This window comes from Silurus aristotelis, assembly GCF_946808225.1.
Source record: "Silurus aristotelis genome assembly, chromosome: 4".
NCBI lineage: Eukaryota > Metazoa > Chordata > Actinopteri > Siluriformes > Siluridae > Silurus > Silurus aristotelis.
Genome location: NC_139577.1, coordinates 12,180,133 through 12,200,984, shown reverse-complemented (window position 1 = coordinate 12,200,984; position 20,852 = coordinate 12,180,133). Strand labels below are relative to the sequence as shown.

The following is a 20,852-nucleotide window of genomic DNA, read 5'->3' as shown; positions in this document are numbered from 1 at the left end:
GTTTGCATTCGGTCACAAGTCATGTATTTGGCGGCTATAAATACCTACCACTTCCCTGCGAGGGGCCAGAGAGTGCAAGGGAGCTCCGAGCCTTTGGACCTTTTGGGTCGAAACATTCCGTTGTTGGGGGACTGGGTGTCCATGCTGCGGAGTCAAGGCGTGGAGCGCCGTGGTCAGGTTAATTTTTTGCCTGTGCCTTTCTTGCCTGGTGCATAATGAATAGCTTCCATGGTGTGGCTAAAGCCCTGAAAAGCGACTTCTTGGCTTATTCACAAAGTTTCTATGCTTAGAAGGGAACTTGCATTCAGCCAGCTAAATAGGAAGTTGGTATGCTTGTGAGTTTTTGATTCGCTAACACTTTTTCAAAAGTGTTCAAACGCTCTTGGCTTACCTTCAGGTTCATTCGGACAGGTCTACTGTTTCTGGTTGTTGGTTTGAATGCTGATCTCTTTAAAGCGGTTTGCTGATCTCTTTAAAATGGTTTAAAGCGGTCGAATACTTATATTGTGAGCAGTTCAGCAACACAGTACTGTCCGTAGTTCCGTAGATGTCCGTAGATGCTGAACAATCAATGAATTTCCAATCTTGTTGAAATATTCTGTTTTAAAATATGTAACAGCAGTGAAACAGATGGCAGAAAAGTCAGATTACAATGATACAGTTATAAAAGTTACTGCACATGTAGCAAATATAATTGCACTGACATTGTTGCACATAAAAGCAACAATATCAAATAATAATAATAAACCTGACATTATTCCTTGTGACGCACACAGAATAAAAACAGCTGGCCCTTACTTCCTGTCTCTTTTCATTGTGTGGCATATGAGCTTCATCTTCTATTGCTCATGTCGGTTTGCACAGCGCTGCTTTCACAAAACAACAGATTGCGTGTGATAATCAAAACGTACTGAGTCAGACAGAAAAGAAAAGAAAAAAGATGCTTTATACTTGTCATGTGTTCTTTATAGCACAAGGGCCACAAGAGTGGCAGCTTAGACCCCTGACCTTCCCATCAGTAACCCAGAGCTTTAACCACTAAGCTACCACAGTTATTCAGCAGGTCCTATTTTTTATCTTTATTGTAATGGTGCTTGAAAGTTTGTGAACTCTTTATAAGTTTCTAGATTTCTGAAGACAGTAGACTAAGAGAAACCAGTTAAACAAATGAGACCAAGAAAAGTATACTTGGTGATTTTATTTTATTAATTTTTTTTTTTTTTTTTAAGAATTAGATGTGTATGTTTTATTAAAGATCTGTGAATTTTGACAAGTTAGGTCATATATATACTGAAGTATTAAAAAGTCATAAAACTTTAGGAATACTAACACCAATGAAATACACTCTATAGACAAAAGTTCATAGGTACCCAAGTATAAGATTCATAAATGCATTCCATCCCAAATTGAGTCCCCATTTGCATAAAATCCTCCACTCTTCTGGGAAGATGTTCCACTAGATTTTGAAATGTGCTTGTGGACATGAGTGCTCATTCAGCTACAAGGATGTCAGTAAAATCAGGTACTGATATACGTGTGGAAGGCTGCAGTCAGCATTCCAATTCCTCCCAAATGTATTTAATAGGTTTTGAGGCCAGAGCTCTATAGCAGGCCACTCAGGATCTTCCACTCCAACCCATGTAAAGCATATCTTCATGGAGCTCACTCTGTGCATGGGGGCATTGTCTGCTAGTTCAAGTGATAGAACAATTGAATGCAACAGCATCCCAAGACATTCTACACAATTGTGTCCCTTCAGTTTTGTGGTTTGGGAAAATACCACATATAGCTGAAAAGAAAATCAGGTGTCCTAAAACTTTTGTCTATGTAGTGTACATTGACGGTATTGCAAAGTAAAAGAAAGTACTAAAAGCACTAGATTCGCCATCACTTCACAAACGTATACCTTCACTAATAGTAGAACAAATATAGTTACATTGCACTACTTTGCAGTTTCTCTGTAGTTTGGATGTTGTGACTCCTGGTTCCTATGGGTGCAAATGGATGGAATCTGACTTTACTACTCAAAGTAAGTTTGACTTTTCAAGCTGCTCTTTTTCTCTGCAGGTGCTCTTCCTCCTGCGTTCCTACCTGGCTGACGCTCATCGGCCCCAGACACCAGGAGACCAAGACAGTGACTTCATCTCGACCCTTCAGCCGAGAGTTTGGCTTGCCACAAGGTAAACACACACACAGTCAAACAGTCAGCACTGTATAGGCATAATTCAAGCTTTTGGCAGGAAGTCCGAAAACAGTCACTGGGTTGCTTTTTTTCACTGTTGATCGAAAAAATCTGAGAGTGTCTTTTTTTTTTTGGTCTTCATTTTTTGATGAACAATTCAATATTTACTGGGAATGTATGCTTCTTCTAGCACTGAACTAGTAGGCAAACAAAAGCAAGGAATAAAAATTAGCAGCTGAAAGGATGCAAAATCTTTGACAGTAGTCGACTTTTTAGCAGAGGCGTAAAAAGTACCTGAAAATCATGCATGAGTAAACCTTACTGCAAAACTGACTCCATTACAAGTCAAAAGTCACCAATTCCAGTATGCCTTGAGATTTAAAAAATACTCGAGTATTTGACTCATATTGAACGTAGGCTTGAAGATGCGCTAGTCCTCAACACCAAAACACATGTTAGTGAAAAGCCAAAAACAGTTGATTTGTGAGGTTTTATTTCTAAAAATACAAATTAAAAAAAGGAAAGTAGCAAAGCTATCTTTCAAAATATACAATTAGAAAATAAAATTACAGTATCATGTCACAAAGTAGAAGAACCATTAGTATTTAATAGACAAATAAAATTAAAGTAAATATAGGTAGTCCCCGACTTGCGATGGAGATGTGTTCCGATGACCTGATCAAAAATTTTGTAAATCGAGACATGGCCTAGTCTACCCAGGAGTCTTAAAGGATAGTGCTCAGTATACAGTAGTATACTGTAATTTAAACATATACATTTACAGTACCATAATGTATAAACTATACAGTATATATGTACAATATCTTTAAAAAAAAAAGTGAGTCTACCCCTCACATTTCAGTAACCATTTTAGTACATCTTTTAAAGGGACAATAATATTGAAATGAAACTTGGATATATTTTAGAGTATATAGCAGTACAGACTTACTGTCCTCTGAAAATAACTCAACATACAGCCATTACTGTCTAAATATCTGGCAACAAAAGTGAGTAACAGCTGTAAGTTGTGTAACGATGCAAAGCCACATGTCCTATTCATCATGTAAATGTTTTTGACTGCTTGACAAAACCATAAAAATGTGTTTCTTTATTAGAGTAGGTAAAATTTGGTGCTTTGAGTACAATTCTCTTATACTGACCACTGGATGTTCAACATGGAACCTCATGGCAAAGAAACTCTGAGGATTGTATCATTAGAATTGTTGCTCTCCACAATAATGGCCGAGGCTATAAGATGATCAGTAACACCCTGAAACTGAGTTACTGTACAGCAGCCAGGGTCATAAAGTGGTTGTCCAAGATGGGTTCCACTCAGAACAGAGCTTGCACGAGTCGATCAAAGAAGTTGAGTCCTTGTGCTGTGCAGAAGCTGGCTTCAAAAAACAAACGCATGAGTGCTGCCAGCATTGCTCTAGAGGTTGCAAAAGCGGAAGCGGGAGCTGTGGTTCATTGAGGGAAACATGGATTCCAATATGTACTGTGACATTCTGAAGCAGAACATGATTCGCCTTCCTTAAGAAACTGGCCCGAATGGCAGTTTTCCAACATATATTAATAACGACCTCCAACACACCTCCAAGTTGATAACCGCATTGCTAAGAAAGGTGAAGGCGTTGGAATTGCCAAGTATGTCTCCAGACCTGAACTTTATTGAGCACCTGTGGGGCCTCCTCAAGCAGAAGGCGGAGAAGCGACATGTGTGTAACATCCAGCAGCTCTGCGATGTCATTATGAAGGAATGGAAGAGGATCCCAGGAACAACCTGTGCAGCTCTGGTGAATTCCATGCCTAGGAGGATTGAGGCAGTGTTGTATAACAATGGTGCTCACACAAAATATTGACACTTTGGACACAGTTTTGACATGTTCCCTTAGGGTGTACACACATTTGTTGCCAGCTAATTAGACAATAATGGCTGTATGTTGAGTTATTTTTAGAGGACAGTATATCTGCACTGCTATACAAACTGCATGTTGACTACTCTAAAATATATCCAAGTTTCTTTTCTATAGTATTGTCCCTTTAGAAGAACTACTAAAATATACAAGATATACCAATAAAAAGGAGAGAATCAGAGTAAATCCTGGCAGTGCCCCCAAATATTGTACCTCATATGTGCTTCTACATTTGCCTGCCACGCAAAGCTAAAAAATATTTAGAATTTTTATGTGTCAATATTGTCATCGTAACTTTTAGATAAAGTAAAACCAAATTCAGAGCTAACTGTGATTTTTGATGAAGCTGTTGATGAGGTCTCAGAGAGGGGCAATATTTTTATTCAACTTCAACAAAAGCTGGTTGTCAAAGTTTTTGGAAATTATTCAAGCTCTTCTTGGACTGAATATGGGGCCAGCAGTGCTAAAAAGACAGGCAGCAGATGTGGGTAGGGGATTTTTGAGCTGTAAAGACTTCAGAAAAACTAGAAAGTAGCCAAAACAATTATTTACAGTGCAGAAACGATGAACATGTACAACAATTTAGACCCCTGATTATTAGTCTTACAAACTTCGTCATTACTCTGTCTCTAGGATTGATCCTGCACCTGCCTTTAGACCTCATGCAGAGAGAATTGGGGTCATCTCTCTTTGAGAAAAAATCTCCAAGGCTTTAATCAATGAGAGAAGCCATTCCGCTTTCACCTTTGTGCTCCAGCTCACATTTCAAAGGCTGATTAGTTGCGTATTGTCCTCCGAGCAGATCTGTAGACCTCTTAAACAGTAGGGCATTCCACAGTGACCTACACTGCTGGAGAAGTGTAAAACAGTTCAAAGACAGAGGAGATAACTGACTTCTCCTTTTATCACTTTTTATTGCTTTTCGATGGGAAATAAAGTACAAAAACACGTCTGCGTTGCTCTGTTTCTGTTTGAGGCCTGTTTTTTTTTTTTTTTTTTTTTTTTTTTTTTTGCTTTTACAATGATACACTGACAATATTTTTTATCCAAAAAGCCAATCTTGAAGCATCACTGCAGTAATTCCAGTTCATATCAAAGTTCATATTAAAATGTAAATATGGACAAATGTGTAAATATGAACAAAATACATTCAAGGAGCATCAGATCTGTAGGTAGGAATAGCTTGTCAATGAGAGTGGCCAGACTGGAGAAATATCTAAAGGATATGTCAATAAAAAAAAAAACAACACTCAAAATTCGTGCTTTTTGTTTGTCAGAAACGGACGAAGTACACAAAGCATTTGGTTGAGGTAAAGTAGAGATAACCTTGGTAAAATATGACTCCAGTAAAAAAGTGCTCCCTTTAAACTTTCACTTGAGCAAATGTATTTGCCTTTAAATGTACTTAAGTATTCAGTGTACTATGATTTAGTATGAAAATAATGTTCTTATTATAATTTTTGTCACAAGAGAAAAGTTGCTTAATCAACTTTATGTGAAAAGACTTTGTTACTCTTAGCACACCGATCTATTCATAGAATGATATTAATGAGCCAAACACTGATTGATATCTATTCAAAGAATTAAGGCCACGGGTGTTGTGGCGAGTTCAAGTCAGGAGTTTTTTCCATAATTTATTCCTCTCAAAATGTTCTGCTTGCTGTCGAAGTGATGTTGAACTGTATGTATAAGTAGATGCCACCAAGCGGCAATCAAAACAAGTGCAAAACACAGCGTGCGCTCGACCCTGATTGTTGGCTTGCTGTGTGTTTGACCAGTTAAGTATGTATCCGCTCATAAATAAAAAGGAACGACTGATTTCACATAATGTAGTTGAGAAAAAAAGTAAGATATTTGACTTTGAAATATATTGACGTGAAAAGTCTCCCCAAATGAAAATTACAGTTAAAAAGTACAGATATGCAAAACAGTACAGTACAGTACAGTAATGAATTACATTTACTTCCCTTCTGTCCACCACTGTTAAAGACTAATACAGAGAATGTCCTTTTAAGTTGAAAAATAGTGGCTAGCCTGGTGCTGGTGCTTGATTAAGATGATGGGGGTGAATTCTTGCTCAGTGGGCCATACCACGGCTCCCGCGTTTGATCGCTCAGCCTTCCAGACCTACCCAGGTGTTCGCTAATCCCTCTGCCGGGCATTTGTCTGAAACATGGCACTTTCAACCAGAATATATTGGCTTAACTGTTACTGGGTGGCCCTGAATCGAAATCCTCTCACCCACAATAATTTGTTTTACATATTTAAGGCATGTGGAGTCCAGAATCAGTACTAGATTTTGCTTTCAAGGAATAATCTCAGTGCCTAGATTGAGTTGGCCACTTATAAACAGTGATGCTTTAGAGATTGATACCGATCATGTGAGGCTTAGTGCTCTGAAGTCGAATCTCTAGAGGTCAGGGTTTTGTGTTGTGTGAGAGCAAGAAAAAAAAAAAAGGACAGAAAGAGAAAGCAAGTCGGCTGCAGGCGGGACGGGTCATGCATCTGCGAAAGCGAGAGAGCGAAAGAATGTGTGTTAGAGCGAGCGTGTTATTAATATCTGAGTGATGAAACGCTGACGTCAGCCCTGAACACTGCATCCCTTGTTCTCACACATGGCCATGGGCTCTCACTGCCCTGTGGTCTCAGACTCACACGCATACATACACACACACACAAAGATGTGCTCCACCATATACACAGTCACCACACACACACACACACGCACTCACACAGACTTTACTCTTTTGACCGTTTTGGACGAGAGTCAGTGTTATGTTTTCCCTTTCCTTGCATATGCGACACCAATGTCCCTGTCAACTCTCTTTTCAGTCTCCAGTCCTCTGAGAGCATGTTCGAGACAGCTGTAATCTAAAGCTGCACTCTGCTAATCCAAATAAAAAAACTCCCCGAAAGATTGTTTTTCTCGTTGTTATTTTCTTGTCTCTTTCTTTCTCCCAATCATGCTTGTGGACAATTCTAACGCACATCGCCTGTCTGTCTCTGTCTGTTAGACAAAACCCATGTTTGGTGACGAGGGGGACTATGCTGGATGTGCTGTCCCACCTGTGTAATTCTCATTCTGCTCCTGTCGAAGGTATGTACCTCAGACATTCAGTCACCACATGACTCCGGATAACACATGCTGGACTCCCTACCTGTCAGCATTTTCCATTTAAAAGTGTCTGTCTGTCTGTCTGTGTGTGTGTGTGTGTGTGTGTGTGTGCGCGCGCGTATGCGTGTGTGCGCGCGCGTATGCGTGTGTGCGCGCGCGTATGCGTGTGTGCGCGCGCGTAGGCGTGTGTGCGCGCGTATGCGTGTGTGTGTGCGCGTAGGCGTGTTTGTGTGTGTGTGTGTGTGTGTGTGTGTGTGTGTGTGTGTGTGTGTGTGTGTTTAATAAATCAAGCCCTAAAATGTCTTCTATGTTTGTTTTGAGCAGGAACACCATCCCCAAGCACCCAATACTCACATGCGCAAACAGGTCTACAAATGTACAGTGAGTTTGGAGTAGTTGGACCCTTTCACTTTTTGTTTTTGTGTCCTCAGGCACAAATGTATATATTGTAAATTTGATACACTATTGTAATTTAAATTGCTCTGTTTTGTTCAATTATCAAGAAATGACTCTGTACTACCCCATACTGATCAGCATTCCTGGGTAGGCTAGGGAAGTTATATATAGGGAACTTGCCATAGACCTCAGTAAATGAAATTGTGCTGAGACCTTGGCAGGAGAGTATAATTATTTGTAAAGCTTTAAAAGGTTTTGGGAGCACAGTGGACTCCATCGTTGTGTAATAGGAGAAGTTTGGGAGCACCAAGTTTGGAATCTTTGGAATCATACTGCCAAACTCAACAAAAGTAATAACTGTGAGAGCAGGCAAACTTTCTACTGGGGTGGGATGCAATAGGATTAAAACTAACAGCCCCCTACTCTGCTCCACTTAGCAGCATGGTGGCTTTGATCCTTTCTTTTTTTCTTTCGTTCGTTCTTTCTTATTTTTTAGATTTTTCCTTAACTGTTTCAACAGTTTGATGAATTCATTTGATTGGACAAGGTTTTGATAAGATCTACACAATGTATGTATGAGCAAATAAAATTATTAATGAAGTTAAAAGAACTTGTTATAGACCTTCATGAATAAAATTGTGCTGAGACATAGATCTTAGCAGAAGGGTAAAATTATTTGTAAAACTTTAAATGTTTTCGGAAACACAGTGGACTCCATCGTTGTGAAATGGGAGAAGTTTGGAACACTAAATTTGGAATATTTGTAGAGCTGGTAATCCAGCCAAACGTAACAAAAACGATAACTGTGATAGCAGTCAGGATTGGTCAAACTCTCTACTGGGGTGGGGGCAATGGGATTAAAACTAACAGCCCCCTATTCTGCAGCATGGTGGCTTTGATCCTGAATTTGGTTTACTGTCTTGTGTGGAGTTTTCTCAGGGTAGCACGTGTGAGTTTTCTCCTGGTTCTCCGGTTTCTTCCCACCTCCGAAACTCATAACAGGAGAGGGATAACCTATGCTAAATTGCCCCTAGGTGTGAATGACTACTGTATGTGAACGCATGTGTGCTTGGTTTCCTGTGATGGACTGGTGGCTTCTGATGGGGCAGGGTAAATCATTCCTTACCATTAATGAATGATTGAGTCATTCTCTGTATTGCTGGTGGATTTACTGGAACACAAGTGAATTTATTTGAGTGAAAGTACAGATAACACAAAACAGTCATCAGCTTGTGCCCAAAAGCTATTCCACCTTCCGTCATGTATCAGTAGGAGTATTAATATCTCAAAATGACACAAACTATTGAAGAGAATGCCCCCAAAAATTAAGTGAAAAATCTTAAAAGCTGTTTTTAGCTATAATGCTTCTTCATCCTGACAGCTGAAAATCAGAGCGATGCCCTGAGCAAGCAAATGTCTCTCACTGTCCTGAGTGCCATTTTCAGAATGTCCAACCGTCATTAACCAGCTAAGCATGAGAGGTATTGTAGTGCCATGTGGAAGCTGATGAAGGTTCTGGTTCCAAAGTTTGCTCAACCTCATTTTATGCTAACAATTTAGCTTGAGTTCTTAGCAAAGATTCTGAAAGAACAAAGTATAAAAAGATAAATAAATGCTGTCAGTTGAATTAAGTATCAGTGATTGGACTGCCTTGTTATTCTGGCCTCTCTTAATAAACAGTGTTTGATTTACTGATCTGGGTTTTCCTGGAAAAGTATGCAAGTGTGAGAGAGAAACGGGAGTTCTATGATGCTTGGATAATGAAAGAATGCAAAACATTGCCTGAAGGAACAGTTTGTAACAGCTACGTTTCCCATACAGAACGAGAGCCTACGTCATTGCAAGTCCTTCTAAGTGATTATTGTTTACAGTGCAAGTACGTGAATGGAACACTCTCATATATTCTCCTCATAGTAATACACTGTCTTACATAATACACAAATGTTCAAACAATTTTGCCCATTTAAAAGCACTATATACACCCTCATTTGTGTCTACGTCCACATTGATCCGGATAGAGAAGAAATCTGCATTTTCATTTAAATTAGATTCAACTTTATTGTCATTGTGCAGAGAACAAGTACAGGGCCAATGAAATGCAGTTAGCGTCTAAGCGCAAATGCAAATAGCAATGTTTTTATAAATAAATAAATCTAATATATATATATATATATATATATATATATATATATATATATATATATATATATATATGTATGTATATTAGATTTATTTATTTATAAAAACATTGCTATAAATAAAATCTAATATATATATATATATATATATATATATATATATATATATATATATATGTATGTATATTAGATTTATTTATTTATAAAAACATTGCTATTTGCATTTGCGCTTAGACGCTAACTGCATTTCATTGGCCCTGTACTTGTTCTCTGCACAATATATATATATATACACACACACACAATAAACATATTATAGGAGTTCAAAGGTGCAATATATATTACTAATAATGCAGTATAAAATGCAAATGAGGCAACAAGAGGTAGAATGTCATTTGTGCAACAGTAAGAGGCATCATGGGAAGCAATGCAATTGTACAGTATGGAGATGTGTTAATGCACAGTGCAGTCTTTTCGAGTAGTATTACGTTGACTTAGTTAGATGTAAAGAACATAATTTATTTATAGAATTGAGTAGGCTTTCAGCTGAGGGAAAGAAACTGTTCCTGAGTCTGCTGGTGCGACAGCGAAGGCTCCTATACCGTCTCCCAGATAGGAGAGGAGAAAACAGTCCATTGCTGGGGTGAGGGGTGTCTTTGATAATGTTTTTCCCCTTCGTAGGTGGTAGGGGTGTAAAGGTACACATATTCATACAAAACTTTTTAGGTACAGGCCTTTCAGTTCGGTTCCTCAAAAATCTATTAAGTGGCAGACCACAAGTATGTTTAGTCGAAATTAGTTGAAAAATGCGTTTAGCGGCTAACGCTACCCCTATCGATTGTTTAGCGTTTTATGTCCAGATTTAAGAATTTCTCTTAAAAGGAGAATATCCTGACAATTTGTCAATTTGTGTAAGGAATGTACACAACTACAGGAAATAAGTGGAACAGTTAAATAGTGAATTTTTAAAAAAAAAAAACTATTAAAAAAATATATATTTGATTAAATTTTTAAAATTACATTTTATTTACTTAAATTACTCAATTTAATAATTATAATAAAAACAGTGGATTGCATTCTTTTGATTTATTCTATTTTATTTTTTATTTAATATTTTTAAATACAATTTTATATATTATATAACCAAGCAGGTATTTTATGTAAAATTGTTTAAACAATGTAAAGTGTTCAGATGTTGATGATCACAAATGTCAATAATAATGCAATTTAGACAAGCAAATTTTGTTTTGCATTTCTTCCCCTTAACTGTATTGAAATGCAACCAAACCGTAATTTAAAAACCCAGGTCCAAACCGAACCGTGAATGTCAATATTATGTTTTAATATTATGTTATTATGTATTATATGTATTTTAACTGTTATGTCCTCTATATTATGCATGTGTAAAGTCATTAGAAGCTTCTGTCTGTGTTATATACATCAAACGTTTATTTACTTTCCATCTCTTTAATGGCAAAGTGAACTTAACAACTTGACATTGATAACTTTAACACCTCTATTAAACAGACACTATAACTGTAGAACAACGTTGTCCACCGTTTTGTGTTTAATAGGTCACATAAATTATCACATGACTAATTACTTTTAATGCGCCATTATTTTTCTTTATGTCTTTATTATCTCATTTCACATTACACAGCTGGACACAGTTACTCAGCATGGACATAACTAAACAAATTGATCTGGGCCTGAATATTGGTAGGGGCTCCAGATGTTCATATCTGTGTCGCCATTTTGATAAAACTTGAACTTTCTAGTGGCTTAAAACAAACACTGCAGGTTTATGTGAATTGTAGGTAACATAAATAGCATGAATTCGCAGTAGTCCAGATGTTGAACTGACATGACTGCAGTCTGGATCTTTCACCATTTGAAAACATCTGGTGCATCATGAAACAAAAAAACACAACAAAGGACACCCAGAACTGTTCAGAAGCTAAAATCATGTATCAGACACATATGAGACAACATTCCTCTCCAATTGTCTTGAGCAGAATTTAGTGTCCTAGTTCGAACGAAGGGAAAAATTTAATCCTAACACATCCGAAGACATTCTATACAATTGTGAGCTTCCAACTTTGTGGTAATAGTTTGGGAAGGAACCATGTATTGTTGGAAAAGTCATACGTCCCAATGCTATTGTCGTTCTAGTGTATCTAGAAAAGTCATGAAAAGTTGGAAAAGTCATGCGTCCCAATGCTATTGTCGTTCTAGTGTATCTCCTCATACTGAACTCTGGGGATTACCCTGGTAATTTATTTTCTCATTTTGTTTCTTTTTTGTCTAATATAATCAATAATGAGAGCGCTGAAACACTTCTGTGGCAAAAACAAGTGATTTATTCATGTAGAGCTTTATTTTTATTTTTTCCAAAGTTTTGAAAGTTTAAAAAGAAATCAGCTTTTTCTCTCTTTTCCTGGCTCCGACTCCTAAGTAAAAAGTTGAGCTGAATGGTTCGTGCTTAAGCTTCCACCTGCTTTTTATGAAGCTCCAAAAAGCATTGGTGTGTGTGTGTGTGTGTGTGTGTGTGTGTGTGTGTGTGTGTGTGTGTGTGTGTGTGTGTGTGTGTGTGTGGATGAGAGGGGATTTCTCTGACGCTGCAGCGGTCGATCCGTATAGCCTCATTAAACCCCCCCTCACTATATCCAGTTAAACCCTCGCCAGTAAAAAACAGCAGCAACTCACTTCACCCTCTGAGCCTGTCTCTTTCTCGAACTCGCTCACACGCACAGGCTACCTTTCATTTACATAGACAGCTTGGCTGTGGTTGTGTTAGAAACATTTATGAGCAAAAATAAAACTAGATCCCTCATTCAGTCATTCTGGGGAAGCTCAATGTAGTCTGGTTTCATTTTCAGACTTGGTCGGTTTTATTGAGATTTCTTTTTTCCTTTTTTTCAATTGTCAAACATTTATGTCCAGCATTAAACCCTGTTTGTCCAGTTGCTTGTTGCAAGATCAAGATTCTTGGATTTCTTTAAATGGAGTAAATAACTCAGTGTTTATAGAAAACAGGCCTCTTATCTGGAAAACACACACACACACACACACACTGGGCCAAGGAATTTAGTCAGAGAGGGCTTGTCTACGATGGGAATGTGGTCTGCTTCTTCCCCTCATGTGTTGCAAGCGAGCTTCAGAACGCCTGTGTTCTAGTTTTTACAATTTGTGTGCGTGTGTGTGTGCGCGTGCATCTTTCTGTCATGGTGGGGAACCAATATCCCCCACAAGGACAAGAATAGATAGTGTTGACCTTGTGGGAGCATTTGGTTTGGTCTTTATAAAACAAAAAAATTGGTAAATTGTCAAAAAAAGGGTCTTCTAGTATAGAATAGACTTCTAGGATTGTTGTGTGTGTGTGTGTGTGTGTGTGTGTGTGTGTGTGTGTGTGTGTGTGTGTGTGTGTGTGTGTGTGTGTGTGTGTGTGTGTGCATGCGTTCCCACTGCAGTGACTATTGAAGTAAGCAGTGAATTTCTGGTCAAAGCAGTTTTCTCGAAGCACTTTCTGAATGTTTGTGCATGCGTGCGTGCGTGCGTGCGTGCGTGCGTGTGTGTGTGTATGTTTTTGATATTACACATTATGTCGGTTGTTCATGTTTGCAGATGAATTACCTATAAAAGGGTTTCTGCAGGGTTGTGATTTTCTGCCCCTGCGAGATTCTGTCGTCCTGCAGTCAGGTGTAAAGGGGCAATAGGGTAAAGTGTTGACTGTTTTATAGGAGTATAAATGTGTTCTGTTACGTGTGTGTGTGTGTGGGTGGTTCGATTTTCTAGTATGACGTTTTTGTAGTTGAGCACAGTGGTCGAGGCATCAGTTAGTGTCGTTTGAGTCAGCTTGCGCTGGTTTTAAACGGATGTGTGTCTCTGAAAGAATGTACGTTCTTATAAAACTCGCTACCGCTCTCACACACTGTCACACACACTTGTGGTCTTGCTAAAGAGTCCTTTTTATTTGCTGAATTATTGCTGAGATGCTCCTTTTCCCTGAGGCTTAAAGGCTGTATTATGCAAAATACTGTAGAGTCTCTCTTTCTCCCCCTCTTTCTCTCTTGCACTCTCTTTTTTCTGTTTGTTTTATTTGGAATGATGTTCTTGTTTAATTCATTGCAATTTATCCTGCGTTGCCTAATCTCTGTTTACATTGGAATCTTTGTGATTGAAAGCATTCCTGAGAGCATGTTCACACAGGTACCAAGTGATTCTTTGCAACGTGATGGGAAAGACTGTTTTGGAGGATGTGGTTTTCTCCAGTCCATACGGGTGCTCTGTGATGTTCAGTGTCTGATTAGATTAAGTATATCAAGTGTAGTCAGTTATTTCTTTCCTCATAAACTAGGGTTCAGAGGATTAGAACTTGGATTAGACCTGGGATTAGACCTGGTTTGGGTAGGTAGAACATGTTAGGGTAGGTTAGGATAGATAGGATAGTGTAGGGAAAGGTATGATGGAATAGGTAAGAATATGATGGGATAGGGAAGGGTAGGATAGGTCGGATAGGTAGGATATGATAAGTTTGGATATGGTAGGGTACAATAGAATAGGATAGAGGACAGGGTAGAGTGGGTAAGTAGGATAGGATAGGATATGGTAGGGTAGTATAGAATAGCATATGGTAGGATAAGGTAGGGAAGTATAGCATATGATAAGGTAGGATAGGAAAGGGTAGCTCAGACAATGTAGGGTAGAATAAGTAGGATAGGGTTGGATAGGACGGGGTAGGGTAGGATAGGGTAGTATATGGTGGGATTGGAAAGGTAAGACAGGGTAGGATAAATAGGATAGGATGGGTAGAATAGGGTAGGGTAGGTAGTAATGGGTAGGTTGGAATAGGATATGTAGGGTAGCATAGATAGGATAGGGTAGTATAGGGAAGGATAGGATATTATAGGGGGTAGGTGAGATAGGATAGTATAGGAAAGGATAGGATATGATAGGGTAGGATAAATGAGCAGGCTAGGGTAGGATTGGGTTGGATAGATAGATCTGGGTAGGATAGATAGGAAAGAGTCTCCCTTGACTTGAACTAGGGGATCCGTGTTCAAGTATGAGAGTGCCCCTATCCATAAAGTCATCTGCATGAAGATATGCTTCACATGGATTTAAGTGCAAGATCTTAAGTGACCTGCTATAGAGCTCTGACCTCATCTCTACTGAACACCTTTTGGATGAATTGAAACACTGACTGCACCCTAGGCCTCCGCCCCTCACCCTATCTGACCATCAGTAACTGACTTTATTAACATTATTTGTCATACAAATCTTTACAAGCACAATCCAAATTCTAGTGAAACATCTTCCCAGATGAGTGGAGGCTATTATAACAGCAATTGGGTACTAAATATGGTATAAAATGTTTAGTAAGCACAACTGAATCTTATAGTCAGGTGTCCACAATCGTTTGTCCATATAGTGTATAACAGCCTCCACTCATTTGATAAAGCTTTCCACTGGACTCTCTGGGGCTGTGAGGATTTGTGCTGATTTAGCCACACAAAAGGTCAGTCCCACTTCATCTCAATGTTGTTCAGTGAGGTTAAGGTCAGGGCTCTGTGCAGGTCACTTGAGTTCTTCCACTCCAAATTTGGCAAAAAATGTCTTCATGGGCCTCCCTTTCTGCACCAGGCAATTGTCATGCTTGAACAGGTTTGGTTCAGAACATGTGAATGTTGTAATTGAAGGATAAACCATGGCCTTGTGTGCTTTATAGAAAACTTATAAAGTCCTTTATAACAGGTTTGTGGAGAGCTTTTATTTAGAAGCACTTAGCTAATGGTTACAATTTTACATTTACTAAAGACTGGTGTTGTACTTGATGGTAGGTTTAATGTTGTGGAACATCAGTGAAGCAAATAAGATTATGTTCTCAGTCACGTTACTGAAGTAAATACTTCCCAGTGTTTGAAAACCTGAAGTTTCCACCTGATTGGAAAGAGTCACCCATGTCAGTGCTTTGAAGCAAACACTGACATGTCATATCAACTATAAAACCTTTTTCAACCCATTAATGTGGAGCGCATGCCATACAACTCCATGTGTACATTTCAGTGGTGGACGAAGTACACAAACCATGTAGTTGAAGAAGTTAAAGTAGAGCTACACTTGGTAAAATATTAATGTAGTAAAAGTAAAAGTGCTCCCATTAAATTTTCACTTGTCAATGTACAAAAGTATTTCTCTTCAAATGTACTTAAATATACAAAGTACTATGATTTATTATGGCTATAATCCTATTACCATTTTTGTTATAAGACTCTTACTGAATCAACCCAGTTTACTGATTTCGCAAAATGTAGTTGAGTAAAAAGTAAGATATTTTACTTTGAAATGTAGTGAAGTTAAAGTATCATTTAATAAAAAAAAGTCATTTCATTGAAATGAGCTTTTTAATTTCAAGTAAAAGTCTCCCCGACTGGAAATACTTCAGCAAAGTACAGATACACGAAAAAGCTACTTAAGTACAGTAATGAATTACATTTACTTTGTTACTGTCCACCACTGGAAATTTGTTATTCTAGAAATTGTCATTACATGTAATATAAATCGGTGAATTATGTTTCAAGCCGTGCTGTTATGGAAAACAATCTTTACATTTAAATATCTTTATTTTTTTTGAGTGTTTCGACTGTGATTTTTTTTAATCATCTTTTCAGTTTCTAGGCTGTAGGGTCCTGATTTCTCAGCTACTGTATCTGACGTGACAATTTTTTGGCCTTTATATGCTGCTGCAACAAATTACAACTAACAAGAACTAACCCCTATACTTGCCTCCCTTCAGATTCTCAGCTGAAGAAGCTCCGTATGGAGACATTTGCCATCCTCATGGACTCTGAGCTTGTGGCTCCTCGCAATCCTGATGAGGTTCGCCTTTCCGGTCCTGGGGCCACGCAGTACCTACAGAGCCTGGCAAACCTGGCAACCAGAATTGCAATGGAGTCATCTGCCCAATGGAGCATGCAGGAAGCAGAGGGGCAGCTCAAGGACATCCTGAGTCGCCTGCTGCAGTGCTCACATTACGAAGTGAGACAACTGGTACTGGAGCGGCTTTTGGAAAGACTGCAGACCAACAGGGAACAACAGGCTCTTCCGTTTGACCTCAGCGTGTCCTCTTTAACTTACCTGGCATTACATGAGCCCCATCCCATGTGCCTAGCGAAGGTGAGATGTGCTTTTTTTTTCTCCATAAATTCTAAATCGTAGATGTGTAAAACGATCTTTCTGGATTTGCCTTGACCCCTACATACACTACCTTGAACAATAAAAAAAATCATTTTGTTTAATAACATCAAAAATTGTAACTTGTGAAAGTAGCCACCTTTGGCAGATGTAACACCCGAACACCCTCCTGGCATTTTTCCTGAACCAGAAATCAAATATTAGTCTGAAAGTTCTTCCAAACACTGTTGCAGATGTTCCCACAAATGTGTTGCCCTAAAGGTTGCTTTGCTTTTTCACCCTTCTGTCGAGTTCATTCCAAATCAGGGGATTAAGTCTGGAGACTGTGCTTGGCTATTCCATGATTTGAAGCCTACCGTCTTGTCCTTGTCTTTTAAGATGGCTCTCTCACAGCCTGGAGGCAAGGTTTTGGGTTATTACCTTGCTGTAGGATGAACACCTGATCATATATCTAGTTCACAGTGCCACTCAGTCTGTGCAAGTCACCAACTTTGGATCTACCATGTTTGACTTTTGGTGTCAATCATCCTTTCTTCAACTCACCTGGGTACAAAAACCCAGTGTGATAAACCAAATATTTGGTTCAACCCAAATTTTGTCCGGTCTTCAGTCCACTGGCAGTGCTTCATGGCTCAGGAAAGCCCCTTTTTTTCATCATACCAATGAATTTCTTACATCCACTTGACCTGCTCTTCATTGTCTGTTTTTTTTCCCCAGCTGAAACTGAGACTTCCATACTTTGACCAATATTAAGCTGTTGTCCTTTAAGCTGCAAATCATGCAAATTGTTGACTTTTAAAAACTTGTCTTCTGATTCTGCTTTCACTTTAGACCTGCTAGACCGCTTCCTGTCAGAGTCTTTCTTGGTTAAATGTCTTTTTCTCACCTTTATTAGAGCAATACACTACTTCCTGCAGTACAATACTGTCCAAATATTGTTTTAAATGTTGCAGTAACACAGTCTGTTCCAACACTGCTTTTATACAGTGTTTTTAAGTAATTAAAAAAAGTTACACCTGTAGGAACGGTTAACATCAACTTACATGGTTTTATTTACTTCCATTACTGCAGAACAGCACAGCAAGGTTTGAACCCATTACTTTTTCCCTACAAAAGCCTTTCTGTATAATGAAAAAAAATGTACAATATTTATGTTTTGGGTAACCTAAACCTTTTTTCACCTCAACGCTTACCCTTGTTCAATTACAGGTTATTCACTGGAGGTAAACTGCCTAAATAAAAACTTGAGATGAGGATGGGCTCTTTTTTTGAGTCTGGTTCCTCTCAAGTCTGGTTTCTTCCTCATACCATCTCATGGAGTTTTTCCTTGCCACAGTCACACTGGCTCACTCATTATGGATAAACTTACAATTACAATGAACAAACTTATAGGCAATAAAATTATACATTTGTTTATACAACTTGATAACCACTTGATCTCTGTAAAGCTGCTTTAAGACAATGTCTATTGTTAAAAGTGCTATAAAAATAAAAGTGAATTGAATTATTACTAGGTTAAGGAGTGGGTTTTCTAAAATGTCTAACTTCCAAACTTACTTTGCTAAAGCTTTGCTTATGGTTTTTGTTTTGGTGCATGACCCACTTTTGACTAAGATACAGTTCATGGACAAATACCTTTATGTTCTACAAAACTCGCTGCAGAAGTTGGGGTGCAGCTGTTTGGTTTTTAAATTTTTTGGTTTAAAGTTCTATATCTGCCCACAGAACATTGCACATCCAATGGCGTCTGGATTATCTATGCGGTATTGAGCAAAGTTGAGGGTGGCAGTGCTCCTTTTTGGAGATTATTGCTTCCATCTTGCTGTTTTGCCACACACACACACACACACACACACACACACACACACACACACACACTGTTCTTGTTCAGTGGACTCACTAACATTATTCAATGCAAGAGTCTCACACTAGATTCAAATTATGGCACACTTCAATCAGTGCAGTGAAGATAGAACTTTGATAATGAAGACAAAGTTTGTGTTCTTGAAACCAGGTACATCCACTAAACTCTTGCCCAATTGCCATCCCGCTCCTTTATATTTACATTTACTGTATTTAGCAGACGCATTTCTCCAGCGCGACTTTGTCATCTCAATTAAATAGCGCCGCAATTAAGGTTAAGGGCCTTGCTCAAGGGCCCAACCGTGGCAGCTTGGTCGTGCTGGGATTTGACCCGATGACCTTTCGATCAGAAGTCCATCATCATTCCCTCATACTCCTGCATGGTCACATACAATACAATTCCCAGTAAGAGATATAAATTGCTGCTGAATGATTATATTTACCACCAATAATGCGTTTGCATGGTTTGATAAAAATAGATAAATAAATAAATAAATAGTAAAAGGATCACAAACATTCTAGCGGCACTCAGTAGAACCCAAAACAGGAAATGAAAAGAGAAGTACCAAGTAAGAAGGAAGGAATTTTAAAACTGAAATAACACACAAAAGTATATACCACTTTGTGTGTGTGTGTGTGTGTGTGTGTGTGTGTGTGTGTGTGTGTGTGTTCATCCATCTTGGCATCATTTGTCATGCTTGTGATCAAAGTGCTTTGTTCTAAGACTCGGAGACAGCTGTTTCAATGGTAAATTCACTGGTACTGTAGCAGGTAATGGTTAAGGTGTTGGACTTTGGATCTGAAGGTTGTTTAAATCCCCGCCACACCAAACAGCCACTCCTGGGCCCTTAAGTAAGGCCCTTAACCCCAAAGCTGATCAGTTGTATGAATGAGATAAATGTCATATGGATTTTAGTTGCTCTGTATAAGGGCATGTATCAAATGCCATAAATGCAAATGTAATCAGACTCTTTCTGATTGCCTGAATTAATGACGGCTCCTTAAATACGGATATGCAACACACAAAGAAAAAAAAGGGAGGTGTTGATCAAAGTATTTTTTTTATTTTAGTAAAATAAAACACAAACACTCGATTCATTTCTGTCATTCCAGTCATTACACACAGGCATCAGAGCGGCGTGTAAAGCATATGTGCGTTTGCACATGTCCCCTCACGCACAAACACACACACGCACATGGTGTGCGTGCGTGCGTGTGTGCATGTGCGTGTGTGTGTGTGTGTGTGTGTGTGTGTGTGTGTGTGTGTGTGTACCATCTGTGTCAGTGTGCCAGGTTTTATTGGCCAGCCGTTAATGTTTAAAAGGCTGCTGTGAAACTGCTCCTGCTTGCTCCAGGGACTCACTTTGGCCTGATTTCCATGGTGATGCCTCTGCTCCACTTATAAAGCATTCTGAGAGGAAAAGTGAAAAGAGGAACACTGGGATGAGTTTCTCACTTGTATGGGTTTTACAGTCAGGAGGCTTTCTGTAGCAATGCAAGACCTCGTGCTATTTTATTTTCTGACAATGCTCATGAGTCATGTACATTCCACTTGTGTGTGTGTGGGTTAGGGTTAGGGTTAGAAAAAGAGAAAGTGAAAAAGAGAGAATCTGAGGGTAAGGAAGAGATAAAGAGTGAGAGACAGAGAGCGAGAGAGAGATAATGAAAGGGAGTGATGGATAGAAGAAAGGGAGAGACAGAATATGTAAAGGAGAGAATAGAATAGAAGAACATTAGATACATATTCAATGCTAAAAAAAGAAAAATTAGCTTAAATTTGCTCTCTGTCTGGTCTTAGTGGTGGTTTTTTTTTTATTTATTTTTTTTTATTATTATTCTTTCCATTGTATGAACCATTATATAGCCATTATATTTTAAAATCAATTATAAACCAATTTAGGAATTTCAGGAATTTAATAAACAGAAGCTTGAAAAGGGAATTCAGTGGATAATATGCTCACTTTACACAGATGCCATTGTAGTTCAACAAGGTGAACTTATCAAGTTGTATCTTTTTATTTATTTAATCATTTATTTATGCGTTTATT

The 20,852-nt window shown here is 38.5% G+C and overlaps 1 protein-coding gene across 3 annotated transcripts in view; it reads left to right on the top strand.

Moving 5' to 3' along the window:
• Positions 1-20,852, top strand: part of thada (THADA armadillo repeat containing) — a 98,168-nt gene that overhangs the window by 66,251 nt on the left and 11,065 nt on the right. For all 3 annotated transcript variants that reach the window (XM_083539839.1, XM_083539837.1, XM_083539838.1), the window contains exons 30-32: positions 2,068-2,180; positions 7,113-7,195; positions 16,544-16,923. In XM_083539839.1, the coding sequence (XP_083395965.1) occupies positions 2,068-2,180; positions 7,113-7,195; positions 16,544-16,923 (576 nt within the window). The remainder of the gene's footprint in view (positions 1-2,067; positions 2,181-7,112; positions 7,196-16,543; positions 16,924-20,852) is intronic.